Below are 15,208 nucleotides of genomic sequence, written 5' to 3' on the forward strand. Positions count from 1 at the left end.
TTGGGAAAGTTCCTTATTCGGGGTTTTTTTTTTTCTTTTAACCTGTGTTACCACACCATTTATAAAATTCTTTGCTGATTAAACATTTCTAAATTTTATGTACCCAAAATAAAGTGACCTTGTGTAGCAAAAACAAACAAAAAAATAGCAGCAAGTATTTCATTTAATTCCCAAAACAACACCCAAAGCGGGTGTTAGGCCTTCCACAGAAAACGAGGCTGACAACAGGTTCAGTGAGCTAGGAAAAGAAGTCTACAGAGCCAGAACCAGAACCAGAATTCCCGGCTTTTTATCTGCCACCGAGTTTCAAAGAAAGGATCATTAATAGTGTCATCCAAACTGATGTTACCAAGGAGACAGACTTTTTTAAATTTAACAACACATGCTGGGTATCTTTGACAGACACAAGGATCTGCCCTGTTCTTTCCCAGCTGCCTAGGTTCTACTATAGGAAGGTTCCACATTCAATCAGTTAAGGTGGGACAATGTGATTAACAGAGGGGGATTCCCCCTTCATTCCTTACATCCAACATGAAGGCCAAAGTGCCAAACACTTGGGCAAAACATTTTTTTAAAAAAACAGGTGAATAAATTAAAATCCTAAAGTAGAGAAGCCCTTTCCCATATGGGACATGAGGGACATGAGAAAACACACGAAAAGAAATCAAGGCAAAATCCAATAACCTGATCCCATAAAAATTATTAAAACCTACACTATATAAAAGAATAAGCAAATGGATGAAAAAATGAAGTAAATGAAAACATGGGGAAAAATTGTTTTAAAGATTTGTTTATTTGAGGGCCACCTGGGTGGCTCAGTCGGTTAAGCATCTGCCTTCGCTCAGGTCAGGTCATGATCTCAAGGTCCCTGGTTAAGCCCGGTGTGAGGATCCGGAAGCAGAGCGGAGTCTGTTTCTCCTTATGCCTCTGCTCTCCTCTCCCCTGCTCATGCCCCTTCTCCCTCTCTCTCCCTCAAATAAATGAATAAAATCTTAAAAAAAAAAAAAGATTTGAGAGCTCTTGTGTGTGCATGCAGGGGGAGGGGCACAGGGAAGGGGAGAAAGAGAAAGAGATTCCCCAGCAGACTCGCTGCTGAGGGTGGAGCCCGGCACCGAGGCTAGGTCCCAGGACGCCAAGATCATACCCTGAGCCAAAATCAAGAGTCAGCCAGCCATTCAACGTCCTGAGACATTCAGGTGCCCCTGGAAAAATATTTCTAACGCATCACCTCAAATATGAAAAGAGCCTGTACAAATAAACAAGGATAAAAATCTCACCTGAAATATAGATGTATCACCATGAAAAGCAAACAGAACAGTAATAACCAAATAACATAAAAATTATTTATATTCAAGGGCGCCTGGGTGGCTCAGTCAGTCAAGCAGCTGCCTTCGGCTCAGGTCATGATCCCAGGGTCTTGGGATCCAGCCCCACGTCGGGCTCCGTGATCAGCAGGGAGGCTTCTGTCTCTGCCTCTACACCTGCCTCTCTGCCTGCTTGTGCTAGCTCTCTCTGACAAATAAAATCTTTAAATTCGGAATAAAAAACAAAATCTTTAAAAAAATATACATATATATTCAATATCACCAAGGAAATGAAACTACAACAGGAATACCTTGAACTTTCCCCAGCACTTTAAGGTTTTCCAAGTTAGAAGGTTCTGGCAACGGTATGGAAGAACAGACATTTCCTCATTCATTCACACCAGTCACATACGCTGGGCACTGAGCTAGGAAGAGCAGTGAACAAGGTCTCTGCCTTCAAGGACTGCATATTTCAGGTGTGGAAGAAAGGAGGACTACATGATAAGGCAGGAGGAAATAAACAATTACTCAACACTTATTGTAAAAGTACGAATAAGTACACCTTCACTGCAGGGCAATATGGCAGGATCTATCACAATGTTGAACTGGCAATTACATTTCTAGATATTTATCCTGCAGATCTTCTCGCCCTTGCTTAAGCACAATATACGTGTACATGCAAGTTCACCAGAGTGCTGGGTTAATTCTGGAAAAAAAAAATGGAAACAAGCCTAATGTTCCTCAACAGAAAAAATTACGGGACACTCACACAATGGACCCTAATGTAACTAGTAAAGATCAACTTTTGCTTTTTAGTTTTGTAAGGTACCCACATGGAATGAAGTATTTGGTTTGGGGAGGGAAAAGAAGAGTATGTAAGTTGCTGAAAATACATAGTATGACCCCATTTCTTAGGTCAGGAAACAAAGGTGTTGGCGAGGATTCGAAGAAAGGGGAACCCTCCTACACTGTTGGTGGGAATGCAAACTGGTACAGCCACCCTGGAAAACAGCATGGAGGTTCCTCAAAAAGTTGAAAATAGAGCTACCTTATGACCCAGCAATTGTGCTACTGGGTTATTTACCCTAAAGATACAAATGTAGTGATCGAAAGGGGCACGTGTACCCGAATGTTTATAGCAGCAATGTCCACCATAGCCAAACTATGGAAAGAACCTAGATGTCCATCAACAGATGAATGGATAAAGAAGATGTGAGAGAGATATATACACAGATATATAGACATAAAGATAATGGAATACTATGCAGCCATCAAATATGGAAATCCTGCCATTTGCAACAGTGTGGATGGAACTAGAGGGTATTATGCTGAGTGAAACAAGTCAATCAGAGAGAGACAATTGTATGTTCTCACTCATATGTGGAATTTAAGAAACAAAACAGGATCGTAGCATACAAGAGGAAAAAATAAAACAAGATGAACTCAGGGAGGGAGACAAACCACAAGTGACTCTTTTCATTTTTTTTTTAAGATTTTATTTATTTATGTGACAGACAGAGATCACAAGTAGGCAGAGAAAGAGGGGGAAGCAGGCTCCCTGCTGAGCAGAGAGCCCGAGGCAATACTTGATCCCAGGACCCTGGGATCATGACCTGAGCCTAAGGCAGAGGCTCCAATCCACTGAGCCACACAGGCACCCCACAAGTGACTCTTAATCATAGGAAGCAAACTGAGGGGTTGCTTGAGGGGAGGGGGTAGAGAGGGGGATGAGTTAACTGGGTGATGGACATTAAGGAGGGCACATGATATAATGAGCACTGGGTATTATAGAAGATTGATGAATCACTGAACTCTACCTCTGAAACCAATAATATATTATATGTTAATAAACTGAATTTATATTTTAAAAAGAGAAACTCCAGAAATAAAAATAGAATTAAAAAAAAATAAAAACAAGTTTAAAAAAACAACAAAAGAAAGGGGCATGGACCACCTGGGTGGCTCAGCTGGTTAAGCATCTGATTCTTGATTTCAGCTGAGGTCATGATCTCGGGGTTGAGAGATTGAGACCTGAAGCAGGGCTCCGTGCTGAACGTGGAGACTGCTTGGGTTTCTCCCTCTTCTTCCGCCCCTTCCCTGCCCCACTCATGCGTGTGGGCACACACAATCTCACTAAAAAGAAAGAAAAGGGGGGGGCACACACATTTCTCTTAAGTACGTATGCCTGCAGGCCCATACAATTAAACATATGTGGGTTAATGTAGGAATAAGAAAAATCTGGGAAGTGAGATTATGTCAAACTTTCTAGAGTACAAATTTCTGTACCTTTGGAATTCCGTTTTATAGTGAGAATGTGCCACTTTTTTACTTAGGAAAAGAAGGGGAAAAAAGCATTTTTCAAAAAAAGGTAATGTATTTAAGGGTCACTTGCCTTACTCGGTTTATATTTCCAAACTCCAGGCTAAAAATTAATCTGGAAAGAAAACGTCAGCTATGGAGAGAGTGTAACAAGTAACCCTTGCCTCAGCCCTTAAATTCAAAGTCACGGATATAACTAGGGAGAGGAGGCAACCTAACTGTGCTTACTACCTGCCAGTCACTTGTTACTCACTTGATTCTCAAGGCAACACACAAGTGAAACCATCCCAATTCCCTAGTGAGGAATCTGAGGCTTCTAGAGATTAAGTGACTTCCCGGGAATAGGAGCTGGTAAAAAGGCAGCGGCCGTCTGTCCAGGTCTGGGAGCAGGAAGACAGGACTTCCCCGCCCTGAGTTCTTATCTCTCTGGCCATTCCCTCAGGTCACTGTGGGTGGAGGGCATGTGGGGAGGGAGGGGGGAAGGCAACTGATTAAAGTTTTCTGTGTAAGGAGGCATTTTCTACCCGCTCCAGTCCTTCACAGTTATCTTCCTCATCCACTCTCAGAACGGCGCTGAGAAGTAGCAGGGAACCCGCACCGCTCCCAGAACTGCCCAGCAGGGGGGAAAAAAGTGTCTCTCCTTCCAGAACTGGGTTTGTTATCACAGCACACTACTCAACCACTCCCTCGGCTCGCCTAATTGCAAGACAGAGAAGAGAAAAGCAGATTTCACCTCTCTCAGCCTATCTGTAAAATGGGAAAAATACCTTTTGAGAGAATTATTCAACAGAGAATATCAGAAAGCATAAATTCTATAGGGCCAAACAAAGGATCACAGGAAAGGCTGAGGTCCTCCCACAAAGCTTTACTCGGCTGAGGATCCAAGCAAAGTAATCCTCAATGAAACAGCTCCCATCAATAGAAGAAGATCCACAAAGTTAAAGACAGTATTTTAACAGCCTGTGTAGTAAACGTCTTCTCCCAGTTATGTCCCTTATCTTGCTGTACAGTGAATGAAGAATAGGAAAATTCAGAAGGCCTTCCTGGCTTTAAACTGTCCCAGAGCTACCACCTTGCAGTTCCAAAAGGTACAATTCTTAGTTCTAGAACCAACCCTATGTTGTTAATCTTTGAATGAGGAAAAGGGTAAAAACAGTAAAAAATTTCAAAGTCCCAATTTGATAACCTTAACTTCCAAAATGTTGACTTCCAAAATATCCTTGTTAACTCCAAATATGCCATATATACATATATAAAACATATATATGCACACACACACACACATACATACATATATATGACATTAAAGAAAACAAGGGTCTACTTTATTATTAATAACGGCCGACTGGTGAGTACTTCCTATGTGCTGGACACCATTTTCGGTGCTCTCCAGGCATTAACCCGTTTTACTCACACAGCAGCATTTACTCTGTAGAGATCTTATTTCCTCCATCTTACAAACGACAAATGGAAGACACTGAGAGGGTAAGTGACTTGCCGAGGAGGCTGCAGAACAGCTCAGCGCAGCAAGACAGCTGGGGCCCATAACCATCTGGTCTACCACTCCAGCCACATCATTCACACTTTTTGCGTTCCCTGAACCTCAGCCATCCTAAACCACTCAGGGTTCTCTGGACAGAGTATGCTTAACTGTGTCCCCATTTCCCATCCCCCCTCCACGCGCACGCACACGCACACACACACACACACACACACACACTGCATTCTTGCTTTTGCTTGTGGCTTTTCTTCTCACTAAACCATCCTCTCCTTCCAAAGGACAGAAGTTTCATTCCATGAATGAATGAAAGTAAGATTTCTGTAAGAATCCAGGACTAGGGGCGCCTGGGTGGCTCAATGGGTTAAAGCCTCTGCCTTCAGCTCAAGTCATGATCCCAGGTTACCGGGATTGAGCCCCACATCGGGCTCTCGGCTCTGCGGGGAGCCTGTTTCCCCCCTCTCTGCCCGCCTCTCTGCCTACTTGTGATTGCTCTCTCTGTCAAATAAATAAATAAAATCTTTAGAAAAAAAAAAAAGGGAATCCATGACTATATTTAAGATCCAAGAGTTCTTTGGAAGGAGATACCAAAAGCTTCCCCCGTACCAAGCCATTCTTACGAAGCTGTTCCTTATCTCCAAGCCAGAATTCGCCACACAGATTGCCTGGGGTTCTCTTTTCTCTCTTCTCCCTGACTCCTCCCCCACCGCACACGTCTAGCCCTTCTGGCTCCAGCTCTCAGGAGAGATCTGGCCAATGACAAAAAGGTGGCTCTGGGACGTTGCAGACCTCCACGCCAACAGCGGGCCACCCATTCCTTAGGCCTCTATGTGCGGAAGAAGAGAGCATACTGCTTTTTACACATTGTTTTCACCACGTATAAAGTTAGCCACTGGACTTGATGAGATGACACACTGACCTGACTGCACCGAGAAGTGAACATCCGACGGTTTCAAGGTCTCACAGAACATCCCCTCATGTTTTCAGAGAACTTTAAAAACACCATTACAAGGAAGAAGATACGGCAGGGCCTCAAAGAAATAAGGTAATAGACATCATAGAGCCAATGCAATAAAAATCAAATATATTAACAGCTAACTCTTCAATTAACCAAAAAGATTTTGACAGATGTGATAGAACTATTGTTTCCAACTGAATCAATGACCATTTGTCGTATGACACAGAAGCAGAGGTACTTTAAATAAGATCTATTGAAAAAGATACTCAGTTCAGCATTGCAAATAATAGCAAAAAGGGAGGAGAGGAAAAAAATAAAATGGAAATAAAGTAAGTCACGCCTACTGTCTAATCTTCTGAGTATCTATAGAGCACCTACTTCAGTGTCAAAGCACCAAGCTTAATGCTGGGGATACAATGTTTAAAAAAAGACTGACAGGGCTCTGGGCTCACAGAGTCTCCACTCTATTATGGGAGACAGACATTAAAGTAATTACATTAGGTATTTTCTTCCAGCAGTCACTGCCACTACACTCTCCTAAATAACAAAGAGAAATACCAAACTAATATGCAGACATTTAAAATGTCGGTAAAGCAGTTTTAATAAAGACAGAAAAGGGGTGCCTGGGTGGCTCAGTTGGTTGGGTGACTGCCTTCAGCTCGGGTCATGATCCTCAAGTCGGGGGATCGAGTCCCTCGTGAGCCTGCTTCTCCCTCTGACCTTCCCCTTTCCCATGCTCTCCCCCTCTCTCATTCTCTCTCTCAAGTAAATAAAATCTTAAAAAATAATAATAATAAATAATGACAGAAAATGAGGCAGCTGGGTGGCTCAGTTGGTTAAGTGGCTGCCTTCAGATCAAGTCCTGATCCCATGATCCCAGGCTCCTGGGACAAAGCCCCACGGCTGGCTCCGTTTCTCCATCTCCTTCCGCCCCCTCCCTCTTCCTTTTTCCCTTCCCCTTTCCCCTGCTCACACCCTCTCTCTCTCTCTCCCTTCCTCTCTCTCAAATAAATGAAATCTTATAAAAACTTTTAAAATATCTGAAACCAAAAAAAAAGAAAATGTTATTACAAGACTAGTATTTAATGAAATCAAGAAACAATTTCATGAAGCATATGATCTCATCAATGTAAAAAAAGGTATAGGAAGGAGACTGATTATAAAATCCATTTGTAAGAATGTGTGATTGAGATTAGCTAAGAAAAATGATGCAAGGAACTCCTCTACTTGAAAAGGGAAACAATTTCCAAGTCTCAACAAAGAGTTCAATGTGAAATGGAGCAAGAATCAATGAGTATCAGGGTTACAGGATAAAATACTCTACACGTTTCTGGGCTAATACTTGAGAATACAGCTTTTTTACATGTTCCAAAGTAGCATTTTAAGCCAGTGAGAAAAGGATAAACTAGGCAATAGCTAGTGGATTAACTATTTAGAAAAATAAACAAAGTTAAACCTTTGTATCACATCATAAATTTCAAAGGTAACGTGGCAGGATAAACCTCACTGGTAAAACTGAAATATTTCTATTTTCATATTTTTATGTATATAAATATATCTATTATGTAATAATAATTCAAAGTATCACTAAATACCTCATTATTAAGTTTCACGAAAACATTCCAAATGCACTTCAGTGTTAAAATTTAGAAACCATGAAATGAAACTTAGGAAACTACTAAGCAATTCTAAGGTGGGCACATATTCTTAGAATAGAAGAAAACCTATTTTTAAAAGACTGAAAGATTTTAGGGGCACTAGGTGGCTCAGTCGTTAAGCATCTGCCTTCAGCTCAGGATCCCAGGGTCCTGGTTTGAAGCCCTGCACTGGGCTCTCTGCTCGGCAGGAAGCCTGCTTCTTCCTCTCCCACGCCCCCTGCTTGCGTTCCTACTTTCACTGTCTCTCTGTCCAATAAATAAAATCTTAAAAAAAAAAAAAAAAGATTTTACAAGACATTTCAAATTTTTACACAGAAAAAAAGTCATGACAAAGATCCTACAGCATGAATATAGTTATCACAGGAAAAAATATGGTTAAATGACCAGCAACCAAGGAAAAATGTTTGCAGTATACAGCAACTAAAAGGCTGCTAACTCTTCATACATGGTGTGCTCTTACAATCAACAACATATAAACACCTCAACTGAAAAATGGGCAAAGAACATGAACATTATTTGACAGAGAAATTTAAAAGATCAAGAAACCTATTTTAGAATATTTGACCACATGGGTTGACACATGCGAGTTTATGAAAACCACAATGACAGAAACGCTGCTTTAAGTTTTAGGTGTCACTACCCAGATGAAAAGCCACAATGTCCAATATTGGGAAAGAGACAATAAAATGTGCCCGGCTGGCTAGCACATGAGCCGGGGCATTCTGCTGAGAAGGCAATTTAGTAAAAATGTGTCCAAAGCCTTCAGTCCAGTAATCCAACTTCGAAGGTAATTTATTATTATTTTTTAAAAAATATTTTACACAAAGACAACAACTCAAAGCTAAGTGTCCTTCCCATGACGCTGGAGAAAGCCACAGAGACCTACACCATGTGATACTCTGCACCCATTACAAAAATTTAAGTTCTCAAGCATTCGAGTGAAATGAGAGAAGCTCACAAATCTAATAAATGAAAAGACGACATACGTCTGGATCAAGATCAGTTCGGAAAGACGTACATACAAATATATGTGGAAATCAGGTCAGCAGTGGTCCTCAGTTGAAATCAGAAGAGATTTCAATTTTTTTCCCTTCTCATCTTCTTTCTTACACATGTCTAAATCAACCATAATGAGCATGTTACTTCAATAATCAGGAAAATGCAACCTAAAAAATATCTAAAATAAATAATACACCAAACGGACACAGGATGGTCAAGACCATAAGGCAACTCTTTCCCCCTGTTTTAACTTTTCTATACTGAGCAAAGGAGAACTCTTAAAAGGTCTAGCATGAGGACTGACACACACGGTCCAAGGTTGGCTGATTACAGGGAGGAGAGGTGGAGGGAAGGCAGGGAAGCCTTGCAGAGGAGACAGGAGGTGGGAGGTGGGAGGTGGGTGCACACTCAGTGCCCCCCGCCAGCCACGGAGCCCCAGACCATTCACTCCTCAGCACCGCAGGACGGGGCCTGCGGAGCTCACTGATCTGTGAGCATCAGCCCATCTCTTCAGACTACCTTTAGGCAAAAAAGCAGAGGCCCAGAGAGGAAAGCAAAGCTCCACAACTTGGTGCATGTGACCTCCTGTGACCCAGAAAGACAATCTCCAACACTGCTCCACAGACGCGCACAGAGGCACAGAGGCCCTCCCCCACAGGGCCCGAGTCAGGGGCCCCGCTGCTAACCAGGTGTGGGCTTGGCCACGTGGCCACCGAGCCACCTGCCCCTCCGCTGGGCCATGCCTACCACAGGAGGGGCTGATTCATGCCCAGGTGGACGCTGAGCCACCCGCTACCTCAGAGCTGGTTCCCCGCACAGAAGCCCGCTGGCCCAGAGAACAAGCCTGACCATCCCGCTGGATTTCCAGCCCCGGTGGGCTCTCCAACGAGGGCCTCCATGTCCTACAGAAAGGCGCCAGCCCAGGGAAGACCAACTGCTCCTACACGGCAGCTTCCCGGCAACTCAGCACAACCCTACAAAGCGCGCCGCTGTCCCCCTGCCCCTTTGCTCTGCCTGTTTAAAAACGCAGGGGCAATTAAGCCACTTGATGCCAGAGCATCTACGCAGTGACCTGGGAAGGAAGTGCAATAAACACATCCACACGATCACACAGAAACCACAAAAACGCCATCTGCTAGAACACTGATCCACGTGTCCTGATAAAGGGAATCACCAACTGAACAGCCATTATCCTAGCAGGCAATTGAAACAGCTCATTCTTTCAAATGTCACAAAATTACACTTCTCAGTTTACACAGGCAAACACCTAGGCACAGAGTAAAAAGAAAGGCAGCTCAAAGTCCTGGTGTGAGGCAGTGCTAGGATGGAGATTCCAACAGAAAAGCCAGTGCCCCTTGTGTGAGGACACAGTGGGTAGTCCTGTCACCACCGCCCCATGGGGCTTCCACGTGGGTGCACATGGAACCCAGCCCCTGAGCTGCCTGAGGATGGGTCCACCTTCCCACTGCTGCCCGCTGCGGCTCTGGGAGACAGAACAGACCTCCTGTACCTAGGGTGCTCCATCCACATCCAGGAAAGGACACCGGTCACGGTCACAGTCAACAGCAATTCTAACAACTGCTGCTGGTCACCGAGCCTCTGCCCCGTGGAGGGCCCACGCAAGAACTATTATCTCCATTACCCACGGCTGGCCTGAGGGCCTCTACAGCTGAGACGTCGTCCACTTTTCAGACAAGGAAGCAGAGGCTCAGGGAAGTCTCCCCACTGGGACCCAGAATCTCTCTGACACGCAGTCTGCTTCCCAGCCAACCCCACCATGATCAGGTAAGGAAGCCCCCCACGTATCATCCAGGTCGACTCCCCACTCCTGCTGGCAGGTGGCCCCAGCACGGCAGCCACTACCTTGGTTGAGATAGGTCAGAGTCTCCTCGTGCAGCTTCACAGCAGGGGACGTGGCCGCGCACAACACGTACTGCAGGGGCGGCAGGCGGGTGTCATTCTCGGGGGACAGCTGGGGCTCCTCTTGCTTGAAGATGGGCAGAGCAAGCACATCGCTGCAACACACAGGAGGGAGCAGTCAGGAGCAGAGCCCCACGGCACCCAGGCGCAAAGACAGAGAGCCAAGTCAGAGAAGTGGGTCCTGACCCGGGGCATCGAGGGCAACACACCAAAACCCATGGCAGTGTGCTTGGGGACCATCCCAGACCTCACCCAACACCAGTACCCCCCAGAACCAGGACTTTCCTTTCAAACCGCGTCTACCCATCCCATGAGGATTCTGTTTTTCACTCAACGGCCCTCCAGAGATTTACTGGATCATATCAAGGAGGCAAAAATGCAGTTATCTGATATCTACAAATTACAGAAATCTCTGTGACGAGGGGCCTGGCAGCAATGAGCGAACCTGAAATGCCACATGGTTTCCACCCACGAGAGACTGCTCATTATGTAGTCCTGCTCTCAGCCTAAGAATCTGAACAGAAGATTTCATTTTTTTAAGTAAACTCTTCTACTCCTTGGCGGCTTCTCAGACCAATTCAATCTTGTCCTCAGGGCTCTGTAAACTATGCAAATGCATTTTGCTCACCGGCTGTGACAGCCCACCACCCACAATCTTCAAAAAAAAGGGGGGTAGAGTTAGCCCATAATCCTGATTTTAATGGTCATACTAGCATCTCCTAAATGCAAAACGAGGTGTAAAGACCTCGGATTTAATTGTTTTCTTATTCACATGCAAAGTATCAAGATGCTCAGAGATACTTTTACTCCACCTCTGAATACTCTCCGCCATAGCCCCCCCCCCCAAAAAATCAGCCTCACACCAGCCTAGGAGTTGTCTCTAGATGTACTTTTTTTTTTTTATTTTTTTTTTAAGATTTTTATTTATTTATTTGACACAGAGAGAGAGATCACAAGTAGGCAGAGAGGCAGGCAGAGAGGCAGGCAGAGAGAGAGGGAAGCAGGCTCCCTGCTGAGCAGAGAGCCTGATGTGGAACTCGATCCCAGGACCCTGAGATCATGACCTGATCCAAAGGCAGCGGCTTATCCCACTGAGCCACCCAGGCGCCCCTAGATGTACTTTTTAAATGCCCTTGCAAGGGAAGAAGAAATTCCTGGGGCGCCTGGGTGGCTCAGTGGGCTAAAGCCTCTGCCTTTGGCTCAGGTCATGATCTCAGGGTCCTGGGATCAGGCCCGCATCTTGCTCTCTGCTCAGCGGGGAGCCTGCTTCCTCCTCTCTCTCTGCCTGCCTCTCTTCCTATTTGTGATCTGTCTGTCAAGTAAATAAATTAAAAAAACTTTAAAAATAAAAATAAAAAAAATTTTTAAAGAAATTTCTGAGAACAGGAATGACCTGTGAGCAGGAAAGGCTTTTATTTAAGACCTTTAAATTACAAGCAGTGTAGAAACAGATGCCCCAAAGTCCTGGTCCCCTTATCTTGATAACCCTCCTCCCTGTGTGTCCCTGGTTATGAATCAGATTCACCGACCCCGACCCCGATGCACTATATAAACAGGAGTCACCGGTACAGTCTGTTCCTCTTACAACACAATAAACCAGTAGTCTCTAAAACACAAACCCCGCACACACCCCAGCAATCCCAAACAATTCTCAGAAGTGCAACTCTGGCTTGGAGCACACCTGGAAACTCTGTGTGGGGGCCCACCCCTGCCACCATCCCCGGCCCAAGGACAGGAGCAGTGCCATCTCGGCTCCCCTCACACTGCCCCTTCCTTTTGCCAAACTGGTGCACACTCCCAGCCCAAGTGGTTATCTAGGAACACGGGAGATGCAGGCAGGCCTGCTCACCTGGGGGTTGCATAATTTCATGTTTGCCCAGACCGTGTTAAGTTAATATGCCATGGGCTGCTGCCTTTAAATTAAAAAAAAAAAAAAAAAAAAAAAAGAAGGAAGGTAAAACGCAAGAAAAAAGAAAAGAGAGAAAGAAAAGTAGGGGTGGTAGCAACCATCACTTAACAGTAATTTCTTTCAAGCCTGGCATCCTTATTTGCCAAAGAATAAAAGTCACAAGAACATCAAACAGAAAAAGGTAAGAAAGGAGTAAAGGCCACTATGTGGGTAAGGGGAGACAACTTGCAGAGGTTTCAGGGTAAGGAGATGACCAAAAATAAAATATATAAACCAAGGTAAAGGACAACGACTCTCACTCTAGAGTTGGGGGAACCAGTGAATACTGACCCTCACTTCGGCCTTCACTAAGGTCAGCCTCTAAAAGGATGAAAACCCCAGTTTCCAAGACAAGGAATAATTTTTTTTAAACAGTATGGACCAAATGTTTCCTTATCCATGGTCCCTAAATGACCCCCCAAACTAGTATGGCTTTCTGGCACCTTTCACCCCAATTGCCACCCACCTCCCAAACCCTGAAACAATACCAAAATCCTAAAAAGGTATCTAAGGAATTCCACAGACCAATTTCCATTTCAGAAGCAGAAGCACCTCCCATACAAGGGGAGAACTATTCCCTAATGGGATGACTTTTTAAGTATCCAGGAAGTTTTAAATACACTCACATTCCACTCAAGGTCACCTTCAAAATCATTTTTTAAGATATGGCAACATATTTAATGGCCAGAAACTAAAATTTAGGCAAAACCACAACCATAAACCATCACACAGTACAATAAAAACGGACCCCACTGTAGCATTTCATGCTGGCGAACGGACACAATTTTCTGCAGGGACTAACTTCCGCCCCTTGAAGTTCTGACATCCCCCAGGGCAGCGTCCCTCTGGTTGACACTTCCACGTCTGCAGGGAAGGCCGTCATTCCTTCGTTAAGACTGAGACTCATGCCACCTATTACTCAGGCCCACGAATAAAAAGGAGAGGACACCTCAAGTAAACCCCATCACTTCTCTGCTTCTGGAAGGAGGACGTCTTCAGAGTGGACTAGGGAACACAGTACTTATCAGAAGCCAGGATTTCCAAATAACGCGGACTGCCAAATCTGAGTGGGGACTTCTTGGAAAGGAAAAGGCGGGGGGCACTCAGAACGGCTCTCACTTCGGGGCTATCGGCACCAGTGATTCCTTCCACCTCACGATTGACTTTCTGAGTCCATACCAAATGCCCTTTGGGTTAAATGAGGCACATTTCCTAAACTGTGACTAGGATGGAAATAAAGACAGGCTAAAGCTGGTTCAGGCGAGTTCAGTAAATGAAATGACTGCCCATTAGTGCCCAGCCAGCTGCAGAACAGGGAAAAACAATCCTCCAGGAACTGAAGCTAACGGGGCTCCGACTTCCTTAAAGGGGATACGACAAAACTTTGAAAAACAAGCAGGACTTACTTTTCCCTTTGAAGAGCACTAGTCAAGTCCCTGCAGAAGAAGAAAGATTTCCATCAAGGGCAATAAAGGTGCGGGCCCCAGGCCAATACACGTATCCAAGACCACCTGGAGAGAGGGGGCACGCTGTCCCTCCGAGCCCCGGTCCCTCCGAGCCCCCACCCGGCGGCCCGCGTAGCTGACGCGCAAGGTCGGCCCTCGCCACTCACTCGCCCCCCTCGGCCCGCCCAAGGACACCGGAGAGGGCGTGCGGCTCGGAGAGGGACGGGGGCAGAGAGGGGCAAAGAGCAGGAGCTAGACCTCCCCGCGACGGACACCGGACTGATGGCAGAAAGTTTCCTCTCCTCCGATGCGAGCCGGGAGAGGAGAGACTGGGCGAGGCGGACCCGCCGGGAAGCTGCGGACAGCAAGGGTGTGCTCCGCGCCCGACAGGGTGGTCAGGAGAGGACGGGTGCCCCCGGGGTCCCTCCCTAGGCGGGTCCCTGGGGGATGCCCCTTCTAGTCTCCCAAGGGCTGACAGCCGGAGGGGGGGGAGGGTGCGGGGCGCAGCGAGGGCGCTCGGGACCCGGGACCCTGCGGCTCCCGCCCCGCCCCGGGACGTCCGACCGCGCCCCGTCCAGCCCCGGCGGCGCGGCCCTTACCGCAGGTAGCTGCCGGAGTTGTGCTGGTTGTAGTGCTCGGGCTGCGTGTGCCAGAACAGCATGGCTGCAGCTCCGCGTCCGCCGCGCCCCACGCGTGGCAGCGAACCAGCCGCGAGCGCCCCCGACCTCTCTCAGTCTCCTGGAAGCCGCGCTCGGAAGCCGCGCGGGCCCGGCGCATTTATGGACGGCCTGGGGGCGGGGCCACGGCCGGCCCCGCCCCCTCGGGCCGCGCGGCGGGGCGGGGGCCTCCTGAGGCCGCGCACCTGGCTGACCAGCTCCCGCGCGCCCTTCCTGGGAGCGAGCGCGCTCTGCGGGACCGGAGAGGGCGGCGCGGACTAGGACTGGGGCCCCGCCTCTTCTCTCGCCCCCAAGGGTGGGGCCCAGGTGACCCTCACCGCGGCCCCGACGACCTCCTGCGTTTCCGCCACGAGGCGCCCTTGACTCTGCGTCCAGGCTGGCTCTCCACCGCGGCACCGCGGCTGGGGAGAGGCTGCCCTGCGCTGGAACGTTAGGGACCCCGGATCAGGCACTCTCCGCCCCGTTCCCATGCTCTCGTTTTC

General features: G+C 46.8%; 1 protein-coding gene across 2 annotated transcripts in view; it reads right to left on the reverse strand.

The window, feature by feature from the left end:
• The window catches only part of TFCP2L1 (transcription factor CP2 like 1), a 63,697-nt gene extending 48,913 nt beyond the window's left edge, over window positions 1–14,784 (reverse strand). Inside the window, exons 1-3 of one of the 2 annotated variants that reach the window (XM_046019519.1) lie at window positions 14,649–14,784; window positions 14,011–14,040; window positions 10,600–10,751 (exon numbers count right to left, since the gene is read on the reverse strand). In XM_046019519.1, the coding sequence (XP_045875475.1) occupies window positions 10,600–10,751; window positions 14,011–14,040; window positions 14,649–14,710 (244 nt within the window). In that variant the 5' untranslated portion in view covers window positions 14,711–14,784. The remainder of the gene's footprint in view (window positions 1–10,599; window positions 10,752–14,010; window positions 14,041–14,648) is intronic. The other variant, XM_046019520.1, reaches the window with a different exon arrangement.
• Between the last annotated feature and the right edge of the window lie 424 nt (window positions 14,785–15,208).

This window comes from Meles meles, chromosome 9 (assembly GCF_922984935.1).
Source record: "Meles meles chromosome 9, mMelMel3.1 paternal haplotype, whole genome shotgun sequence".
In the NCBI taxonomy this organism is placed as follows: domain Eukaryota; kingdom Metazoa; phylum Chordata; class Mammalia; order Carnivora; family Mustelidae; genus Meles; species Meles meles.